The following is a 23,510-nucleotide window of genomic DNA, read 5'->3' on the forward strand; positions in this document are numbered from 1 at the left end:
GATACAAACAATATTGGTTGTTATTGATGGATTATAAACAAGCAGAATAATAAATGTACAATTTTATTTATTTGTAAGACTTTATATTTCAACAATTTATTTATTTGAACACTATTTATTTGTACCGCTATTTATTTTAAACACTATTCATTTTAAACACTTTATTCATTTTAAACACTTTATTTATTTTAAACACTATTCATTTTAAACACTGTTCATTTTTAAACACTTTATTTATTTTAAACACTATTCATTTTAAAATTATTTAACATGTTTTTTTAACCATAACTTTATGATCTAATTTTGTCTGTAACTAAGTGAAGCATTTGTTCTCACACTGTGTCCTGTGTCGTTTCAGTCTGACACCTATTTGTGCGTGGCCGTTCCAGTACCGACAACCAGGGATGCCTATATCGGTGAGTATTCTTTACCCAAATCTTAAAGGAATCTGGTTACACAGTTTTGGTCCAATGTAAGTGATTTGTTAAATGTCAAAAATGAATGAAATATAGTAAAAAAAAAAAAAAAAAATATATATATATATATATATATATATATATATATATATATATATATATATATTGTATTGTCACACACCGGATAGGTGCAGTGAAATATGTGGTTTGCAAATTCCAATGTTCCTCAGTCTAGGCCTCGGGAATCAAACCAGTGATACGATTTAAGGAGCTCACCCAAAATCCATTCTCAAACTCTCTAGCATATGTTTCCTAGGATATTTACTTTTCGCCCCCCATTTTTCGACCCACTGCCGAGAACCACTTTTCTATGATATATACCCCCCCTCTTCCTGTTGTTATGGGCAACCGTCCTCTCCTAAGCACCAATTTATTTTGTCTTTGACCAAGTGGCAGGGTGAATGAAATCCCGTAACGCCACAGTGACCCTTAATCCCGCTGGCCTATCCCAGTGTGTTGTCTATGAGCCTGGGTTTATGGGAAGGCAGGAGTTAGCCCTGCAGACACTGTTTGACCAGCTTAGGTTTCCCAACAAGATTACTTCCCATCCCAGATTCTCAGCCAACCACATTCCACTCCCATCACTGGCAATGTAACAATAAAGAGAACTCTCTGTCTTCAATCCTGTTAAATCATATTGGACCGGAGCATGCACGGACACACACACACACACACACACACACACACACACACACACACACACACACACACACACACACACACACACACACACACACACACACTCGCAAAAAGTATAAAGAAAAATGAATGTTTTAAGCCTTGCCAATGCATTGATATTCAAATGATTATTATATTGTGAGAATAATTAGGACGTTTCCTGACTAAATAGATTGGATGCATAGCGATTTTTCTATAGCTGGCACACATAATATAGCCATGAATAGCGGTATCATTAATCTCACTATCGCTGGTTTTATAATGAGAAAGTGATAAAAAAAAAAAAACGGGTTCCTTTTTTTAAAATAGATGTATTTGTATGGAAAGCCAAGTTGAAGCCAACATTAATGTTTTGTCATCATAATAACCACACATGATTTTTACCCCAACAGAGTAGCGCAACACCCTTCAATTGAAGCGGCGGGAAACAAACGAAAGTGGCCACATCTCACAAAAAACTGATAAGAAATTAATTCACAGATCATTATAAGGGAGCAGGAGAACTTATAAATTGGCTACAATAATTAACAAAAACTTTTCAAACACCAAATTGAGGAAATGCCTGATTTTCAAGTTAGGCCTATTCCAGTACTTTAATTTCGCAGCTCCAAATTCAAGTTCAAATAGGCTACTTCAGAAACTGCAGGTCTAACATGAAAAAACGAAACGTATTTGTCATGTTATTTCATTACCAGATCATATTGTGTTAATTATATCCAGAATAATGAATAGAAAGAGCGTTGGGTGTTGTTCTGTAGTCTATCCTATACAATTGCACACAGTAGACTGTGTCCAATCCCAGGCACAAAAACTTATGAAAACATGAATTTATTACCTTGATGCTTTCTCTTAAATCTAACGAGACCCTGCTGTAAATCAAGCAGACAACAACAGATGATGTTCTGCGATGCATACAAAGCCCACGCCCGGCCCTCCGTTCGGCAAAATCCGACCACGACGCAATACGCTGACTCGGAGAGTGAATTTATAAGGAAGTGCATTGTAGGAGATGTACACACTGTGACTATTAAAACCTACCCTAACCAGAAACCGTGGATGATGGCGACATTCGCGTAAAACTGAAAGCGTGAACCACCGCAATTAACCATGGAAAGGTGACTGGGAATATGGCTGAATATAAACAGTGTAGTTATTCCCTCCGCAAGGCAATCAAACAAGCGAAATGCCGGTACAGGGACAAAGTGGGGTCACAATTCAATGGCTCAGACCCGAGGCGTATGTGGCAGGGTCTACAGGAAATCACGCACTACAAAAAGAAAACCAGCCACGTCACGGACACCGACGTCACGCTTCCAGACAAACTAAACACCTTCTTTGCACGCTTTGAGGATAATACAGTGCCGTCTAGGCCAGATAGCCGTGTCCTCAGAGCATGTGTAGACCAGCTATCTGGTGTGTTTACGGACATATTGAATCACTCCCTATCCCAGTGTGCTGTCCCCACATGCTTCAAGATGTCCACCATTGTTCCTGTACCCAAGAAGGCAAAGATAACTGAACTAAATGACTACCGCTCCGTAGCACTCACTTCTGTCATCATGAAGGGCTTTGAGAGACTAGTCAAGGATCATATCACCTCCACCTTACCGGACACCCTAGACCCACTTCAGTTTGTATACCGCCCCAACAGGTCCACAGACGATGCAATCGCCATCACACTGCCCTATCCCATCTGGACAAGAGGAATACCTATGTAAGAATGTTCATTGACTACAGCTCAGCATTCAACACCATAGTACCCTCCAAGCTTATCATTAAGCTTGGGCCCTGGGTCTCAACCCCGCCGTGTGCAATTGGGTCCTGGACTTCCTGACGGGCCGCCCCCAGGTGGTGAAGGTAGGAAACAACATCTCCACCTCGCTGACCCTCAACACTGGGGCCCCACAAGGGTGCGTGCTCAGCCCCCTCCTGTACTCCCTGTTCACCCATGACTGTGTGGCCATGCACGCCTCCCAACTCAATCATGAAGTTTGCAGACGACACAACAGTAGTGGGCTTGATTACCAACAACGACGAGACAGCCTACAGGGAGGAGGTGAGGGCACTCGAAGTGTGATGTCAGGAAAACAACCTCTCACTCAACGTCAACAAAACAAAGGAGATGATCGTGGACTTCAGGAAACAGCAGAGGGAGGAGCACCCCCCATCCACATCAAATGGACAGCAGTGGAGAAGGTGGAAAGTTTTAAGTTCCTCGGCATACACATCACTGACAAACTGAAATGGTCCATCCACACAGACAGTGTGGTGAAGAAGGCGCAACCTCAGGAGGCTGAAGAAATTTGGCTTGTCACCTAAAACCCTCACAAACTTTTACAGATGCACAGTTGAGAGCATCATGTCGGGCTGTATCACCGCCTGGTACGGCAACTGCACCGCCCTCAACTGCAAGGCTCTCCAGAGGGTGGTGCAGTCTGCACAACGCATCACCGGCGGCAAACTACCTGTCCTCCCAGGACACCTATAGCACCTGATGTCACAGGAAGCCAAAAAAGATAATCAAAGACAATAACCACCCGAGCCACTGCCTGTTCACACCTCTATCATCCTGAATGCGAGGTCCAGCACAGGTGCATCAAAGCTGGGACCGAGAGACTGAAAAACAGCTTATATCTCAAGGCCATCTGACTGCTAAACAGCAATCACTAACTCAGAGAGGCCGCTGCCTACATTGAGACCCAATCACTGGACAATCACTGGACAAATGGATCACTAGTCACTTTAAACAATGCCACTTTAAATAATGCCGCTTTAATAATGTATACATATCTTACATTACTCATATCATATGTATATACTGTATTTTATATAATCTACTGCACTTTGCCTATGCCGCTCGGCCATCGCTCATCCATATATTTATATGTACATATTCTCATTCACCCATTTAGATTTGTGTGTATTAGGTAGTTGTTTGGGAAACTGTTAGATTACTTGTTAGATATTACTGCTCTGTCGGAACCAGAAGCACAAGCATTTCGCTACACTCGCATTAACATCTGCTAACCATGTGTATGTGACAAATAAAATGTATTTGATCAACATCAATTGGCTAAGGATGTTAGATCCAATGCAACTGTCTACACCGGCATAACAAATGAGACACCGAAATATTCTGGAAATTCCTTTTTTTCCGGCACTTTGGATCAGATGATGTGTGAAAATATCACGTCGTAACTAATCAGCTGGACACTAAATGCGCATCAAGTATGATGCATAATTATTGAAGATCCACGTTAATGACAGTATTGATTTAGGTTTTAATTATCAATTTAAGGTGACTCTTTCGGTTAGAAGCATTCAATTTGTGTGCCCATGAAAACCGTTTCCCCTATGTAACATAAGGAGACAGGAAATGTTGTGTATTTACACTGCATTTCTGATATCTCTATACAAAAAAACTGTCCGGCAGCTAGATCCAGGATTCTTACAAGGTTAAAGTTCAATGTCTAATTTAACTGACTAATGCTTAAAATATGATATAAAGACAACTTATACTGCTCTCAATGGAAGGACAGAAAAGTCATGTTTTATGTCAAACATTTTGGACAAATCCATCATGACACCAACCATGATAAAGATTTAAACAGGTTCTAAATCAAACTCGTGAATTGTATTGAATATAGCCATGATTCCCCCCCCCCCCCCCCCCCCCCCCGGGGTGGCAGATCATTCCACCATGACTCTATAGATAACTGAGGAACCTCTGGTAGCAGATCATTCCACCATGACTCTATAGATAACTGAGGAACCTCTGGTAGCAGATCATTCCACCATGACATGACTCTATAGATAACTGAGTAACCTCTGGTAGCAGATCATTCCACCATGACTCTATAGATAACTGAGTAACCTCTGGTAGCAGATCATTCCACCATGACTCTATAGATAACTGAGGAACCTCTGGTAGCAGATCATTCCACCGTGACATGACTCTATAGATAACTGAGTAACCTCTGGTAGCAGAGCATTCCACCATGACATGACTCTATAGATAACTGAGTAACCTCTGGTAGCAGATCATTCCACCATGACTCTATAGATAACTGAGTAACCTCTGGTAGCAGATCATTCCACCATGACTCTATAGATAACTGAGGATCCTCTGGTAGCAGATCATTCCACCATGACTCTATAGATAACTGAGGAACCTCTGGTAGCAGATCATTCCACCATGACATGACTCTATAGATAACTGAGTAACCTCTGGTAGCAGATCATTCCACCATGACTCTATAGATAACTGAGTAACCTCTGGTAGCAGATCATTCCACCATGACTCTATAGATAACTGAGGAACCTCTGGTAGCAGATCATTCCACCGTGACATGACTCTATAGATAACTGAGTAACCTCTGGTAGCAGAGCATTCCACCATGACATGACTCTATAGATAACTGAGTAACCTCTGGTAGCAGATCATTCCACCATGACTCTATAGATAACTGAGGAACCTCTGGTAGCAGATCATTCCACCATGACATGACTCTATAGATAACTGAGTAACCTCTGGTACCACCATGACTCTATAGATAACTGAGGATCCTCTGGTAGCAGAGCATTCCACCATGACTCTATAGATAACTGAGGAACTTCTGGTAGCAGATCATTCCACCATGACATGACTCTATAGATAACTGAGTAACCTCTGGTAGCAGATCATTCCACCATGACTCTATAGATAACTGAGGAACCTCTGGTAGCAGATCATTCCACCATGACTCTATAGATAACTGAGTAACCTCTGGTAGCAGATCATTCCACCATGACATGACTCTATAGATAACTGAGTAACCTCTGGTAGCAGATCATTCCACCATGACTCTATAGATAACTGAGTAACCTCTGGTAGCAGAGCATTCCACCATGACTCTATAGATAACTGAGTAACCTCTGGTAGCAGATCATTCCACCATGACTCTATAGATAACTGAGTAACCTCTGGAAGCAGAGCATTCCACCATGACTCTATAGATAACTGAGTAACCTCTGGTAGCAGATCATTCCACCATGACATGACTCTATAGATAACTGAGTAACCTCTGGTAGCAGATCATTCCACCATGACTCTATAGATAACTGAGTAACCTCTGGTAGCAGATCATTCCACCATGACTCTATAGATAACTGAGGAACCTCTGGTAGCAGATCATTCCACCGTGACATGACTCTATAGATAACTGAGTAACCTCTGGTAGCAGATCATTCCACCATGACTCTATAGATAACTGAGGAACCTCTGGTAGCAGATCATTCCACCATGACATGACTCTATAGATAACTGAGTAACCTCTGGTACCACCATGACTCTATAGATAACTGAGTAACCTCTGGTAGCAGATCATTCCACCATGACATGACTCTATAGATAACTGAGTAACCTCTGGTAGCAGATCATTCCACCATGACTCTGTAGATAACTGAGGAACCTCTGGTAGCAGAGCATTCCACCATGACTCTATAGATAACTGAGTAACCTCTGGTAGCAGATCATTCCACCATGACATGACTCTATAGATAACTGAGTAACCTCTGGTAGCAGATCATTCCACCATGACTCTATAGATAACTGAGTAACCTCTGGAAGCAGAGCATTCCACCATGACTCTATAGATAACTGAGTAACCTCTGGTAGCAGATCATTCCACCATGACATGACTCTATAGATAACTGAGTAACCTCTGGTAGCAGATCATTCCACCATGACTCTATAGATAACTGAGGAACCTCTGGTAGCAGATCATTCCACCGTGACATGACTCTATAGATAACTGAGTAACCTCTGGTAGCAGAGCATTCCACCATGACATGACTCTATAGATAACTGAGTAACCTCTGGTAGCAGATCATTCCACCATGACTCTATAGATAACTGAGGAACCTCTGGTAGCAGATCATTCCACCATGACATGACTCTATAGATAACTGAGTAACCTCTGGTACCACCATGACTCTATAGATAACTGAGTAACCTCTGGTAGCAGATCATTCCACCATGACATGACTCTATAGATAACTGAGTAACCTCTGGTAGCAGATCATTCCACCATGACTCTGTAGATAACTGAGGAACCTCTGGTAGCAGATCATTCCACCATGACTCTATAGATAACTGAGGAACCTCTGGTAGCAGAGCATTCCACCATGACTCTATAGATAACTAAGTGAAAATCTGTTTATGGTTTGGGCACCATGAAGGAACCCATAGTGGTTTGTCTGGTGAGGTATGTATGTCTGTTTAAAATAGATTGTACAAGTGGTGAGGCATTTTCAACACACAAATGTTTCTTAAAAAGACTAGAAGAGATGTAGTCATTATCTAGCAGATAAACGGTATTATATAAAAAAAGAGTCCTTGTGATTTACTTACACATGTATCTTTAGCAATTAGCATGAATTCTCAGTGGGGAAAGACACTACAGAGAGAGTCGATGGATATAGGAAGTCCCTGGCGTAATGATCAATTTCTCTAAATTACTTACAAAGGATTATTTTGGATAATGCGGACGGCAGCGTTGTATTTATTTTCGGCGCGAGTGAAACGACATCTTGCACCATATCTTCAGCCAGTGCTGTCAGAAACACTATTATGAGGACACATGCAACCACAATGTGTTTTGAAGTTACTAAACACAACCTTACATTATGAGGACACCGTAGACAAAGCCACAATGTCTGTGACATGTTTTAAAGTTTCTCGACACTGTGTTGCGTACTGTAAACAGAACATGTCTGAATCTGCATAATCTCATTATGACAACAAACTCGACGCCACGGGTTACGACATGGGTTATGACATGGCCTCGCGGAATTAAACACCCCAAGCCTTATTATCCCAAACCAAACTTTCTTGATTCTTATCTCCAACCGTAATGTAAATCCAACTACAACCAGAATATTTTGCTGAAGCATACAGATATGAATATCTACATCCTTCCAAAAATAACTGAGAATGAGTAAATAGGGCCTGCGGAAGAGATTAACCCTGTGTTAACTTAGCCCACTGAGGCGGATAAAGCCAGTATTGCTTGCCATAGGGTTGAGCAAGGACGAGCCCCATGCCTACAGGGCTGCTGCCTGTCTGTTGCAAGATCAGGGCTTTAGAGAGGAGTGATGTCTCCATCGTCTCCATCGTCTCCATCGTCTCCATCGTCTCCATCGTCTCCATCGTCTCCATCGTCTCCATCGTCTCTCTCTCTCTCTCTTTCTTTTCTCTCTCTCTCTCTCTCTCTCTCTCTCTCTCTCTCTCTCTCTCTCTCTCTCTCTCTCTCTCTCTCTCTCTCTCGTTTCTCATGAGCCGCCAGTCCTCCTGTAAAGCACATCTGTTTAGCCATGATTAATGCGAAGGCATTTATTGCCTAATTATGGGGTGTCGTCTTCGTGGACACAGGGATCCTGGGGCAGGGCGAGAGCGGCTATAGAAGGCGGGCAGCCCGCTGAGCTAAGGGGCTTCTGCTCTGACCTCCAAACTCACAACAGAGAAATACAGACCACCGTGATCCAAAAATGTGATTTGTTACTGGAGTGAATAGGCCTAAACCTCTTTTAGACTAAACGAACAATACAGCTAAAAGGCTAAGAAAGGCCACCTTTCATTTCAGTAAAAAAAAAAAAAAAAAGACCTCAATGTAGACATTTACTTGTTACTCATACAAATAGCGTTGCTAGGATAGAGAAAGAACAAATATTATCTTAAAAAACAGGAATTCAAGGAAAACCTGTCAAACTGTTGCTGCTGCTCTCCTTGTATACACAGTACACTCAATCTGACATATGGTGCTGTTATGAAAATTCATGAAGGAGAAAAGAAGCACCCCCCCACGCTCGGCCTGCTGTCAGAAAAGCCCCATTCATTATTCAGGTCCGAGATTATACTGGGCCGCGCCAAGTAGCCCGTCCTGGGGGTTTTCATCACTTTCATGTGGAGAGAGCATTGACTTTCTGTCAGAGCTGAAGCTCTCGCCGGCATCTACCGTTGCCAAGCCTGCAGTGCCTGGCTTCCCTAATGAAGAAGAAAAAGTGAAGGGTGTCACCTTTAATGTTTCAATATATGCTCTTAGTATAAACAGTAGCCTACGCTACTCAATTTACTCCCCAATTTAATATGAGCTGTGAACTCTTTCAATAATTCGTTTTTCAGTTGTGTTGTTTGAGCTTGTTTTTAGGTTTTCACATATTCATGTACTATATATACATGGCCAAACACCACCCCGTTCACGGAAATTGTTCGCTCCTACAGACAGTGAGTCAGGTGGCCGTGGCTTGCTATATAAAGCAGGCAGACAGGCATCGAGGCATTCAGTTACTTTTAAAATGAACATTAAAATGGGCTAAACGAGTGACCTAAGCGACTGAGCGTGGTATGATCATCGGTGCCAGGCGTGCCGGTTCTAGTATCTCAGAAACAGCTGGCCTCCTGGGCTTTTCAAGCATGGCAGTGTCTAGGGTTTACCGATGATGATGCAACAAACAGAAAACATCCATTCAGTGGCAGTCCTGTGGGCGAAAACAGTTTGTTGATGAGAGTTTGAAGGAGAATGGAAAGAATTGTGGAAGCTAACAGGCAAATAACGGTGCAAGTACAATAGTGGTGTGCAGAACGGCATCTCAGAACGCTCAACTCGTCCGTCCTTGTCAAGGATGGGCTATTGGAGTGGACGACCACACCGGGTTCCAGTCCGATCAGCAAAAAGATTTGCCTGGTCTGACGAATCCTGGTTCCTGTTGCGTTATGCTGATAACAGAGTCAGGATTTGCTGTAAACAGCATGAGTCCATGGCCCCATTCTGCCTGGTGTCAACGCTACAGGCTGGTGGTGTAATGGTGTGAGGAATGTTTTCCTGGCACACACGTTAGATCTCTTGCAATGTTTCCATGCCTCGAAGAATTCAGGCTGTTCTGAAGGCAAAGGGCTGTCTGACATGGTACTAGATGGGTGTACCTAATAAACTGGCCACTGAGTGTATAAACTGACAATATATACACTGGCTATATATGTAAGCCATAAATATACACTGACCATACAGTGCCTTCGGAAAGTATTCAGACCCCTTGACCTTTTCCACATTTTGTTATGTTACAGCCTTGTTCTAAAAATGATTTAATTATTGTTTTTCCTCATCAATCTACACAATACCCCATAATGACAAAGCGAAAACAGGTTTATTAGATTTTTTTTGCAAATGAATTAAAAATAAACATACCTTATTTACAAAAGCATTCAGACCCTTTGCTATGAGAATCAAAATTGAGCTCAAGTGCATCCTGTTTCCGTTGATCATACTAGAGATGTTTCTACAACTTGATCGGAGTTCACCTGTGGTAAATTTAATTGATTGTACATTATTTTGAAAGGCACACACCTGTCTATATAAGGTCCCAACGTTGACAGTGAATGTCAGAGAAAAAACCAAGAAGGTTACCAAAAAATTTCTGCAGCATTGAAGGTCCCCAAGAACACAGTGGCCTCCATCATTCTAAAATGGAAGAAGTTTGGAACCACCAAACCACTCGGAGGAGAAGGACCATGGTCAGGGAGATCACCAATGATCACTCTGACTAAGCTCCAGAGTTCCTCTGTGGAGATGGGAGAACCTTCCAGAAGGACAACCATCTCTGCAGCACACCACCAATCAGACCTTTATGGTAGAGTGGGCAGACAGAAGCCACTCCTCAGTAAAAGGTACATGACAGACTGCTTCGAGTTTGCCAAAAGGCACCTAAAGATTCTCTGCTCTGATGAAACCAAGATTGAACACTTCGGCCTGAATGCCAAGCATCACTTTTGGACGAAACTTGCTACCATCCCTACGGTGAAGCATGGTGTGGGGATGTTATTCAGGGACTGGGAGACTAGTCAGGATCGAGGCAAAGATGAACGGCGCAAAGTACAGAGAGATCCTTGAAGAAAACCTGATCCAGATCGCTCAGGACTTCAGACTGAGGCAAAGATTCACCTTCCAACAGGACAACAACCCGAAGTACACAGCCAAGACAACACAGGAGTGGCTTCGGCCAAGACAACGCAGGAGTGGCCCAGCCAGAGCCCGGATTTGAACCTGACCGAACATCTCTGGAGAGACCTGAAAACAGCTGTGCAGCAACACTCCCCATTGGGGCCTGACCGAGTTTGAGATAATTTGCAATGAAGAATGGGAGAAACTCCCCAAATACTGGTGTGCCAATCTTGTAACGTCACACCCAAGAAGGCTCGATGCTGTAATCCCTGCCAAAGGTGCTTCAACAAAGTACTGAGTGAAGGGTCTGAATACTTAAGTAAATGTGATATTTAATTTCTAAAAATGTCAAAAAACCTGTTTTTGCTTTTTGATTATGGGGTACTGTGTGTAGATTGATGAGGGGGAAAAAAAACAATTTAATACATTTTAGAATAAGGCTGTAACGTAACAAAATGTGGAAAAAGTCAAGGGGTCTGAATACTTAACGAATGCATTGTATACACTGAGTGTACAAAACATTACGAATACATACACTGACCAGGAGAATCAAGGTGAAAGTGATGCTCCCTTATTGATGTCACTTGTTGTTAAATCCACTTCAATCAGTGTAGATGAAGGGGAGGTGACAGGTTAAAGAAGGATTTTTAAGCCTTGAGACACCTGAGACATGGATTGTGTATGTGTGCCATTCAAAGGGTGAATGGGCAAGACAAAGGATTTAAGTACCTTTGAATGGGGTATGGTAGTAGGTGCCAGATGCACCGGTTTGTGTCAGGAACTGCAGCGCTGCTGGGTTTTTAACGCTCAACAGTTTCCTGTGTGTATCAAGAATGGTCCACCACCCAAAGGACATCCAGCCAACTTGACACAACTGTGGGAAGCATTGAAGTCAACATGGGCCAGCATCCCTGTGGGATGTTTTCGACACCTTGTAGAGTCCATGCCCCGACGAATTGAGGCTGTTCTGAGGGCCAAAGCGCACAAGGGTTCAACTCAATATTAGGAACGTGTTCTGAATGTTTTGACCACTGAGTAGGTAAATGTCTCTGTTTTTTTTTTTATTCTGAAGACCTGGTTGTTTCATCCAAAAACAAGATCTAGTCAACATCCTGGACTTGAAGGCGTCTAAACATCCTGGACTTCAAGGCGTCTAAACAACCTCATTATTCTCGAAGAATCAAGCATAAATTGTCTTTGACAAGTGGAATTCTCCTCCTAAAACAAACCCTGCGGAGACAAGTGCTTTGCCCAGGGCTTTGACCCTGTAATTGTGTTCTTCTTTCCCCTCAGTGGACTTTGAGCCTCATGCCAGTATGGAAACAGCCCATCACATGCTCCTGTATGGCTGCCGGACACCAGTCTCCACCACCAACTACTGGTAAGTCAAAGCACACCACAACACAGTACATGGTTTGATTCACAATGTAGCTAGAATATCCTTATGCATTTCTACAGTACTTTACCTGGTTGACCAAACAGACAGTCTGTAGAATACACAACAGTTGTGTATTAGTAAAGACTTGTTGATCTGTCCATTGTAGCACAACGAAGAACAAATGTACAAAGAGACTTCACTTTCTCAGCCCTATGAGCCTGAATACAAGCACTTGACTTGATAAAAACCAACCCCTCAACACTTAGGGTACAAAGAATCAGTGTTGGGTATTACTGCCCTGCTACACTTAAACAATCAGTGTTGGGTATTACTGCCCTGCTACACTTAAACAATCAGTGTTGGGTATTACTGCCCTGCTACACTTAAACAATCAGTGTTGGGTTTAACTGCCCTGCTACACTTAAACAATCAGTGTTGGGTATTACTGCCCTGCTACACTTAAACAATCAGTGTTGGGTTTAACTGCCCTGCTACACTTAAAGAATCAGTGTTGGGTATTACTGCCCTGCTACACTTAAAGAATCAGTGTTGGGTATTACTGCCCTGCTACACTTAAACAATCAGTGTTGGGTTTAACTGCCCTACTACACTTAAATAATCAGTGTTGGGTATTACTGCCCTGCTACACTTAAATAATCAGTGTTGGGTATTACTGCCCTGCTACACTTAAATAATAAGTGTTGGGTATTACTGCCCTACTACACTTAAATAATAAGTGTTGGGTATTACTGCCCTACTACACTTAAAGAATCAGTGTTGGGTATTACTGCCCTGCTACACTTAAATAATCAGTGTTGGGTATTACTGCCCTGCTACACCTAAATAATCAGTGTTGGGTATTACTGCCCTACTACACTTAAATAATCAGTGTTGGGTTTAACTGCCCTACTACACTTAAATAATCAGTGTTGGGTAACTCCCTGACTACACTTAAAGAATCAGCTGGACCACTCTAATCATTGCAGAGAGAGAGGGGCAGGAGAGCGAGAGGCAGAGGGAGAGGCAGAGGCAGAGAGAGAGAGGGGTAGAGGGAGACAAAGAGAGGCAGAGGGGGCGAGAGGGGGCGAGAGAGGCAGAGGGGGCGAGAGAGGCAGAGGGGGCGAGAGAGGCAGAGAGACAGAGGGAGAGGCAGAGAGGCAGAGGCAGAGGGAGAGAGGCAGAGAGAGAACCGGAGAGAGAGCCAGAGTGGCAGAAGAGAGAGAGAGAGGCAGAAGAGAGAGAGAGAGAGAGGCAGAAGAGAGAGAGAGAGAGAGAGGCAGAAGAGAGAGAGAGAGAGGCAGAGAGGCAAAAGAGAGAGAGAGAAAGAGAGGCAGAAGAGAGAGAGAGAGAGGCAGAAGAGAGAGAGAGAGAGGGGCAGAAGAGAGAGGGAGAGAGGCAGAAGAGAGAGGGAGAGAGGCAGAAGAGAGAGGGAGAGAGGCAGAAGAGAGAGGGAGAGAGGCAGAAGAGAGAGGCAGAAGAGAGAGACACACAAGAGAGAAGAAACAGAGGGAAGAGGAAGAAGAGACCTCTTCAGACGCTCACTGATAAACGTGCCTGTTACCATAGCAACTGCTGTCACCTCGACAACAGAGATCATGGGAGCCCTGTACAGGGTGTGTGAGGGTGGTGTGTGAGGGGGGTGGGTGCTGCAGGTCGCTCGTCGGGAGGGGTTGTTAATCTTTCCTCCCCTCAGAATGAACTCTTCAGTATATGTGATGAGGAAGACGAAGACCACATTACGCTACCGCAATGTTCAAGTGAAACACGGCTCAGCATCCACTGGCTTCCTGTGTCTGGGAGGGTCAAATAAGAATACACCTCTAGAGTCACACAGCATAAATACACAAAGAAATGAGGCCATTTTCTAATCAAACCTGGTTTTTAAAGAGCACCGTTGTGTTGACTATCAAATTCCAAATGACCGTCACAATTGCCATTCGGGCTTTAATTCCTTTCATCCATTCAGTTATCCTGTTTTTCATGAAAGAAATTCATCTCTTCTTCAGCTATCCTGCGGGGGTGATTTTCAAATTCCTCCCCACTCTGAAAGCACATTCGGCATTCCTCGAGTGAAAAGCGGTTGTTGAGATATATTCTGAAACTGCCTGTGAAGCTGCTTCTGAAATCACAAGGAAGCTCTGGAGGATCAGTGGGGGGCACGAAAATAGGCCATACCAAGAGTGTTCGTTCCAAATGGCACCCTAGTCGCTACCTAGTGCACTATAAAGAGGCTGGGTGCCATTTGGGACGAACACAATGTGTCTACCCAATCAGAACACTTGCTTAGCACACTGCTAGCACATCCACACAATTCCACATCGAGCTAAAAAAAAAAAAAACTCTCCTGAAAAAGGAAAGCTCTGTTTTTAACCCACTCTTGTCACCTAGCCGTAGTTGCACCGGCTCTCCTCTGCAACACACTCGAGACGTACAGGGGGGACAACATCAACGATGAGTACACACTGCCACACCGTTCAAGCTGTGAGCTCTCTGTAACAGGAAGAATAGGGTGAAAAGTAGTAAGGCTAGTCATTATTGTGTCAAAAGTGAAGACAATATGCTTTTAATGGTGTTTCCCGGGACGCATGAAATGGAATCTGGGAGGCATGAGGCTCTTAACGGAAGCGTCTGCTACTGCTGCTGCTTGCTCCTAATCTTTGAGTGTGGTGTATTCATTTGGAACAAATGACGGGAATATGTTCTAGACACTAGCTATCAGGGGAAACAATGTAAGGCGTTACTGGCCTTTAACCATAACTGCCGGTCTCCATATCAAGTCAGGCAGGGGCACACTATTACCTTCTGGGTTCTAGGATACGATAGTTCTCTTGTGGTGTAGATGGATGGTGTTCTAGGATATGATAGTTCTGTTGTGGTGTAGATGGATGGTGTTCTAGGATATGATAGTTCTGTTGTGGTGTAGATGGATGGTGTTCTAGGATATGATAGTTCTGTTGTGGTGTAGATGGATGGTGTTCTAGGATATGATAGTTCTGTTGTGGTGTAGATGGATGGTGTTCTAGGATATGATAGTTCTGTTGTGTAGATGGATGGTGTTCTAGGATATGATAGTTCTGTTGTGGTGTAGATGGATGGTGTTCTAGGATATGATAGTTCTGTTGTGTAGATGGATGGTGTTCTAGGATATGATAGTTCTGTTGTGGTGTAGATGGATGGTGTTCTAGGATATGTTAGTTCTGTTGTGGTGTAGATGAATGGTGTTCTAGGATATGATAGTTCTGTTGTGTAGATGGATGGTGTTCTAGGATATGATAGTTCTGTTGTGTAGATGGATGGTGTTCTAGGATATGATAGTTCTGTTGTGGTGTAGATGGATGGTGTTCTAGGATATGATAGTTCTGTTGTGGTGTAGATGGATGGTGTTCTAGGATATGTTAGTTCTGTTGTGGTGTAGATGAATGGTGTTCTAGGATATGATAGTTCTGTTGTGGTGTAGATGGATGGTGTTCTAGGATATGATAGTTCTGTTGTGGTGTAGATGGATGGTGTTCTAGGATATGATAGTTCTGTTGTGGTGTAGATGGATGGTGTTCTAGGATATGATAGTTCTGTTGTGGTGTAGATGGATGGTGTTCTAGGATATGTTAGTTCTGTTGTGGTGTAGATGAATGGTGTTCTAGGATATGATAGTTCTGTTGTGGTGTAGATGGATGGTGTTCTAGGATATGATAGTTCTGTTGTGGTGTAGATGGATGGTGTTCTAGGATATGATAGTTCTGTTGTGTAGATGGATGGTGTTCTAGGATATGATAGTTCTGTTGTGGTGTAGATGGATGGAAGTGGTGTGGATACCGCAAATGAAAGCCTGCCTCTTAAATGGATGTTTGTGCGTTTGTCCATCTTTTTACAATTTTACATTGTGTGTGTCAGATTTACGAAGCATTTTGCACAAAGTTTGGTCATTTTTTCCCCGGGATGGATTGAAAAATAACTAAGCAAAACTATTTGATACAAACCCCCCAGCTAGCATATTTGGATCCTTGGAAGTTGTGAGAACTTATGTTTTTGTTTTCTCATTGATTGTGGGAATGAAGCCATTCGATTCCTGACTGATAAAACAGAATGTTTTTTAAACATCTCAGAACAACATTTTGCCTGTACTGGGAACTTTTATTTTTAGGTTGCAGGGATGTTCTTAGAACGTTTTACTCTGGTTTCTTGAACGTTTTCCTGGGAGGTTTTATTAACACACTGAGAACGGAAATGCTAGATTATTTTAAGGTAATTAAATAACATTCTGAGAACATTCTCTAAATGTTGTGAAAGTTTTCTTATGGTTATTATTGAACTTTTTCTTATCGCTGTGCTCAAAATGTAATGGTTGTTTAGATTTTTTTTTTTATAACTTCCTTAAAACATTCACGAATGTTTCAACAAGACTTCTAATAACACTGCTAGCTTATTTTGGGTTACATTTTGGAACTCCCAACACAGATACAGTGTGACACATGGAAATTAATTTGCTTGGGCATAAATCATGCAAACAGTTTTTTGTTATTGTGACACGGCATATGTGAGATTCGACTGTAGGATCTTCTGTTCTCTATCCCTGGAATTAGTCCGCTGCGCCACCCGGATGGAACTAGCATGCCATGTTTTTTTTATGCAAACAAAGCTGTTCATATTAGTCTATTTAAACAGACCCCATTTCAAAGGAAACAAGCACTCATTAAGATCAGGTGTGGCCAGATAGTGGGCGCGGCCAACACACCTGATAGAGAGTTTTGTAGACACTGAGAACAGAATGTATTTGTTTTTAAATAACATTCTCTGAAAGTTACTAAAATCACCCAAAAAAATTGAACGTTCCCAGAATGTAGTAAATGTATGACATTAAATAGAACCACATGGGAACTTGGGTGACATGTTCTGTGGAAGTACTGAAATTCCCACAGAAGAGCGTTGTTTCTTAAAGTTCTGAACAATTAAAGAACATGTATTTAAATAGAACTATGAGGAAACCTGTAGGAAATGTTATGCTGAAATTCCTACAGAAGAACATTGTTTCTTAACGTTCTCTGAACTATTTGAGAACATTCCCAATGTCAAACCATTTGGATAATCTTCTTTAAACATTACCAAAATGTTAATTCAATTTAACCATGTTTGAACTTTTAGGAAACAAGAAAATAACGTTTATTTGTTATTTTTATGAAGTTCTTTTAAATGTGCTGAAAATGTTTCAAAGCCAAGCAACTATCCTGCACCGGTTCCAGAAAGTTGTGGGAAGGTTTTATGCTAAATAACAATAGGACAACCACGCTCTTACCAAGCTCTAAGAAACATATGGTTCTCAGAACGTCATGTGGCAGCTGGGAAAGTCTTCTTTAACATTTTAGGTTTTATTTATTCTCAACATTTTATTTTTTTATTACTTTGGGGGGGAAAAAACTGCAAGCGCAAAACTCTGCACTTGCCTGCACAAACCACAGCAAAGACGCAGTGTGTGTGTGTGTGTGTGTGTGTGTGTGTGTGACTCATCAATATTGTACCCACTGAGAGTCCATCCAACTCTGGACCTAGTTGAGACCAGAGACGGGAGGGGCTGTATTGACCCAGTGCTGTTGTTTGGTTCTTTCAGGGACTGTGGGAGTGTCAAGGGGACCTGTGAAGACGAAGCCTCCATCATGTACGCCTGGGCCCGAAATGCCCCACCTACCAGGCTACCCCCAGGTACACAGTCTCTCTCTTTCTTTTTTCCCTTTAATCTCTCTCTCCATTTCATCTTTCTCTCTTTCCTCCCAATCGCTCTCTTTCTGCTTCATCTTTCTCTCTCTTTGTGCCTTCCATCTTTCTCTCCCTCCATCTTTCTCTCTTCTCCATCTCTCTCTCACTGGAGAGATGAGAGATCAGACTCTACCACAGTGCTCTCTGGAGAGAGGAGAGATCAGACTCTACCCCAGTGCTCTCTGGAGAGAGGAGAGATCAGACTCTACCACCATGCTCTCTGGAGAGAGGAGAGATCAGACTCTACCACAGTGCTCTCTGGAGAGAGGAGAGATCAGACTCTACCCCAGTGCTCTCTGGAGAGAGGAGAGATCAGACTCTACCCCAGTGCTCTCTGGAGAGATGAGAGATCAGACTCTACCACAGTGCTCTCTGGAGAGAGGAGAGATCAGACTCTACCCCAGTGCTCTCTGGAGAGAGGAGAGATCAGACTCTACCACCGTGCTCTCTGGAGAGAGGAGAGATCAGACTCTACCCCAGTGCTCTCTGGAGAGAGGAGAGATCAGACTCTACCCCAGTGCTCTCTGGAGAGAGGAGAGATCAGACTCTACCCCAGTGCTCTCTGGAGAGAGGAGAGATCAGACTCTACCCCAGTGAGCTCTGGAGAGAGGAGATATCAGACTCTACCCCAGTGCTCTCTGGAGAGAGGAGAGATCAGACTCTACCCCAGTGAGCTCTGGAGAGAGGAGATATCAGACTCTATCCTAGTGCTCTCTGGAGAGAGGAGAGATCAGACTCTACCCCAGTGCTCTCTGGAGAGAGGAGAGATCAGACTCTACCCCAGTGCTCTCTGGAGAGAGGAGAGATCAGACTCTACCCCAGTGCTCTCTGGAGAGAGGAGAGATCAGACTCTACCCCAGTGCTCTCTGGAGAGAGGAGAGATCAGACTCTATCCCAGTGAGCTCTGGAGAGAGGAGATATCAGACTCTACCCCAGTGCTCTCTGGAGAGAGGAGAGATCAGACTCTATCCTAGTGCTCTCTGGAGAGAGGAGAGATCAGACTCTACCCCAGTGCTCTCTGGAGAGAGGAGAGATCGGACTCTACCCCAGTGAGCTCTGGAGAAAGTAGATCCATGATTGGTAATCCTGCGGCTTTAGCCTGCGTTATTGTAATTGCTCTCCAATGAGTTCTTTCCTTATCAATGCATCTCAGCCTTGCAGCCCTCACAGAGACCTTAATTACTGGTGCCTGTCTTTGTCTTTTCTCTCCCAGATGTCGGTTTTAAAGTTGGAGGGAAATCCAGAATCACTTACTTTGTGCTGCAAATCCACTATGGGGATGTCCACGCTTTTAGAGGTGAGTGGTGATTGGTGATAAGACTAGGGTTGCAAAATTCCCTGTAATTTTCCCAGAATTCACAGGTTTTCTAGAAATTCCGGTTGGAATATTCCTGGAATCATGAGGGGGGAAAGCAGGAATGACAGTGGTCACCAACCCTGGTCCTGGAGCTACATGACATACAGGGGTCTGATCCAGTCCAGCATTAACACACCCCATTCAGCCAATCAATTCATCTGTTTTAGGGCTGGGTTGAAACAAAAGTCTGTGACCCCTGTAGCCCCGCAGAACCAGATTGGGTGACCCGTGTAGCACCGCAGAACCAGATTGGGTGATCCCTGTATTAAAACAGGTGATGAATTCACCTGGACTGTAATATTGTGCCTGCTTTGTATTCAAATACAGTACCTGGTAATTATTGTACAGTTCATTACTCTCATAGTTAATACGTGTTTATCACCAAGCGTTTCCAGTTTTGTTTTATTCAGGCTTTCACGACCAGATTATTTTAATTAGGGACTCAAAATAGTTATTGTTCTCTTCCCCCACAATGAGCTCCCAAAAGACTCAACAGCAAACCTTTGTGTTGTTCCACGTTCATTGTGATAGCTTCGCCCCCAGTGGCAGCTGAGAGAGAGTTCTTTCACTAAGTGGCCATTGATTGTGCATTGAGGGAGCCTGCTTCCCAAAGGGCCCCCTATTCCCTATGTAGTGCAGTCATTTTGACCAGGGCCCAATAGGGGAGTGTATTGGCATTAGAATACTACATTGGAGTGGATGTCTCTTCTCCCCAGTCAGAACAGGCACACAATAAAGGGGCTTTTCTTTAGGAAATAACTGGGCTGCCTGATATTACTGGGCTGCCTGATATTACTGGGCTGCCTGGAATGACTGGGCTGCCTGAAATTACTGGACTGCCTGAAATTACTGGGCTGTCTGGAATGACTGGGCTGCCTGACATGACTGGGCTGCCTGACATGACTGGGCTGCCTGACATGACTGGGCTGCCTGACATGACTGGGCTGCCTGACATGACTGGGCTGCCTGGAATGATTGGACTGCCTGGAATGACGGCTGCCTGACATTACCGGGCTGCCTTGAGGCAGCATGCAAATGTTGCATGTCTATGACCCAAATCACAAACAAAAGTTGGTTTGGTGGAAGACCGCCTGTACATTTACCTAGAAAACAAAGAGACGCTCAACAGACGTTTGAGGATAATGGTGTAGTTAATTACCGTAAAACAGACATTTGAGGATAATGGTGTAGTTAATTACCATAAAACAGATATTTGAGGATAATGGTGTAGTTAATTATCGTAAAACAGTCGTTTGAGGATAACGGTGTAGTTAATTACCGTAAAACGGCAGGTAGCCTAGTGGTTAGAGCATTGGGCCAGTAACCGAAAGGTTGCTGGATCGAATCCCCGAGATGATAAGGTAAAAATCTGTTATTCTGCCCCTGAACAAGGCAGTTAACCCACTGTTCCTAGGCTGTCATTGTAAATAAGAATTTGTTCTTAACTGACTTACCTAGTTAAATAAAGGTTAAATAAATAAAAAATAAAAATAAAAAAACAGTTTGAGGATAATGTTGTTAGCGTAAAACTTCAACTAAACGCTGAGTCTCAAATAGCCTGTTCCTTTTAGTAGCTAGGCAACTGCACACATTTCAGCAAATAAACGCCTGTTTGAAATAAATGCTGGGTCTAAATTAATTGTTTAGGAGGTTACCATGAAGGTTTAATGTTTGATTTGTTACATTAAATAATTCATTACTGACTCAAACAAGTGATGGCAATCATCCATTTTTATCGCCAGTAAGAGACGGCTAGCCATTGGCTGCTAACAGCTGAGAGCTACTAGCTAACTGGCAAGCACAAAAGCAGTCAATAACTTTGGGAGTGCAGAACTGAGAACTGTAATACCTGCTGTGTAGTCAAAGAGGAGAATAATTATTCAGTCAAGGAAAGTTTTTTTTTTTTTTTTTTTTTGTAAATGGAGGCACACCTAGACAAAATAAGCGTGACACAGTGTGTAAATGATAACACATTAGTGCAGGAAATGAAGAAGTTGATTAAAATGCTGGACATGAATGCTGGAATTAAACAATTAACTATGCAAATGAGTGCTCTCTGGGGAGTACAGATGTGTGTGTTGTGTGCCTGCCCACAGGTATTAGAATGCAGACCAGCTTCTCAGGATTATTATATGTTAATAGGCAGCTCCAGAAATAAACCCTATGGTATTGCTGTGTAGCCACAGGGGCAGGAGCTCTGGTGCTACAGCTAGCCGCCACGGCGCTAGCTTACTTCAATGGGCTTGTCCGGTGTTTGCTTAAACCCCCCTGTGTAGACATGGCTAGCCTATTGGGTGGGAGGGACGACGACGACGACGACTCAATCTGTGTCCTAAATGGCAGCCTATTCCCTAAATGGTGCACTACTTTCAACCAGAACCCTATGGGCCCTGGTCCATGCACCGTGAAGAGAATAGGGAGCCATAATAGTGCTGTAATTGAATACTGTATTATGGTGCTTTACAGACGTAAAGGAACACCTGCAGTAGAGAATGAATCGGACTGGGCTTCATCAAAACAGCATTCTGTTTCATTCGTTAATTTGTTGTCGGCTAATTGCACGTTTTTTTGTTTCAGACCACCATAGAGATTGCTCAGGACTTACCTTACGAATGACTTCCAAACCGTAAGTATTATATCAATTACGTGTAGTACATTTCCATATTTACAGGAAATACTATGTAATCATTTACTGTAATTTATAACCATCGTATATGTCTGCAGCTTCGCAGGCTAGTTGGATTGGGTTGGGACAGACAAACAACCCAATTTGGGTGACTCATTCAGTTCAACGGAGAGAACATTGTACTTGTATTGGGCTGTGTCCCAAATGGCACCATATTCCCTTTATATTGCACTACTTTTTAACATGGCCAATAAGGCTCTTGTCAAATATAGTGCACTGCATAGGGAATAGGGCCCCATTTTGGGATCCCTGGTATGACCTATTTACCTACAATACTTATAAACGGCGGGCAGCATCATAAGTATCATGTGAGTGGAATGATGTCCAACCCAGCACTTTGTATTGGCCCCCTTATCTGAATTAGAACAACGGATGAAACGGTGGATAAATACAAATAAAAAATGTATGCTATTTATGAAGAAAAAAAGACTAGCATTTATTATAGGCATTGGTTGAAGCTCAGTGTTAAACTAAAATCTCCCTACCATCATATCTAAGCCAATATGACGCAAATCTAGTTGAAAATGAGAAAATCAACTTGATTGGAGGTCATGAACTGTCCGTCCGTTACCGAGAACCACATACAAGATTTTTTAACAGGGTCGTTAACAATTTAGTTTTAAGAGTATTTCTTGCGCCTACCTAGCTCAAATTCTAGATGTCGGATTAAAATGAGACTATAATGTCCATAAAGTGACCATTGGACTTGACTAAATTTGTAGGTGCAACAGTTTATTACATTTATAATTTATCGATCTCACATGCTCATTTCTGACCATTAAGAACCAACATTTCTGACAATTTTGATTAGCTAGGTAGCTAGCTAGCTAACGTTACTTAGCTAATGTTCGCTTGATTGTACAACGTCCAGCAGCTAGCCTCTGTAGCTAGCTAGCTAACACCAGTCAGCTGAAAGCTAGCTAGCTAACTAGCTAGCTAACAAACAGGCAAAGAAAGGTAGCTAGCTATTTTTGTTTATTTGTTACACAAATAACTTCAGCCATTAGCGAGCTAGCTAGTTAGAGCCAGACAAAAACAGCTGAAGCTAGCTAATGAAAGCTAGTTCATGTCCAAATGTCAGTCCTTTCCACAAAACATAGCTAGCAAGCTAACGTACATCAGCTCAAAACCAACCCCAAACTTTGGACAAATTGTCATGCTGCTAACTTACTATGCATGCAATGGGCTTTTGCAGCACTATCTAGCTAGC

The 23,510-nt window shown here is 42.8% G+C and overlaps 1 protein-coding gene across 3 annotated transcripts in view; it reads left to right on the forward strand.

Moving 5' to 3' along the window:
- Positions 1–23,510, forward strand: part of pam (peptidylglycine alpha-amidating monooxygenase) — a 144,978-nt gene that overhangs the window by 27,524 nt on the left and 93,944 nt on the right. For all 3 annotated transcript variants that reach the window (XM_029710422.1, XM_029710423.1, XM_029710425.1), the window contains exons 5-9: positions 359–416; positions 12,425–12,512; positions 18,112–18,203; positions 19,471–19,554; positions 22,192–22,240. In XM_029710422.1, coding sequence (XP_029566282.1) covers positions 359–416; positions 12,425–12,512; positions 18,112–18,203; positions 19,471–19,554; positions 22,192–22,240 — 371 coding nt within the window. The remainder of the gene's footprint in view (positions 1–358; positions 417–12,424; positions 12,513–18,111; positions 18,204–19,470; positions 19,555–22,191; positions 22,241–23,510) is intronic.

This window comes from Salmo trutta, chromosome 23, assembly GCF_901001165.1.
Source record: "Salmo trutta chromosome 23, fSalTru1.1, whole genome shotgun sequence".
Classification (NCBI taxonomy): Eukaryota; Metazoa; Chordata; class Actinopteri; order Salmoniformes; family Salmonidae; genus Salmo; species Salmo trutta.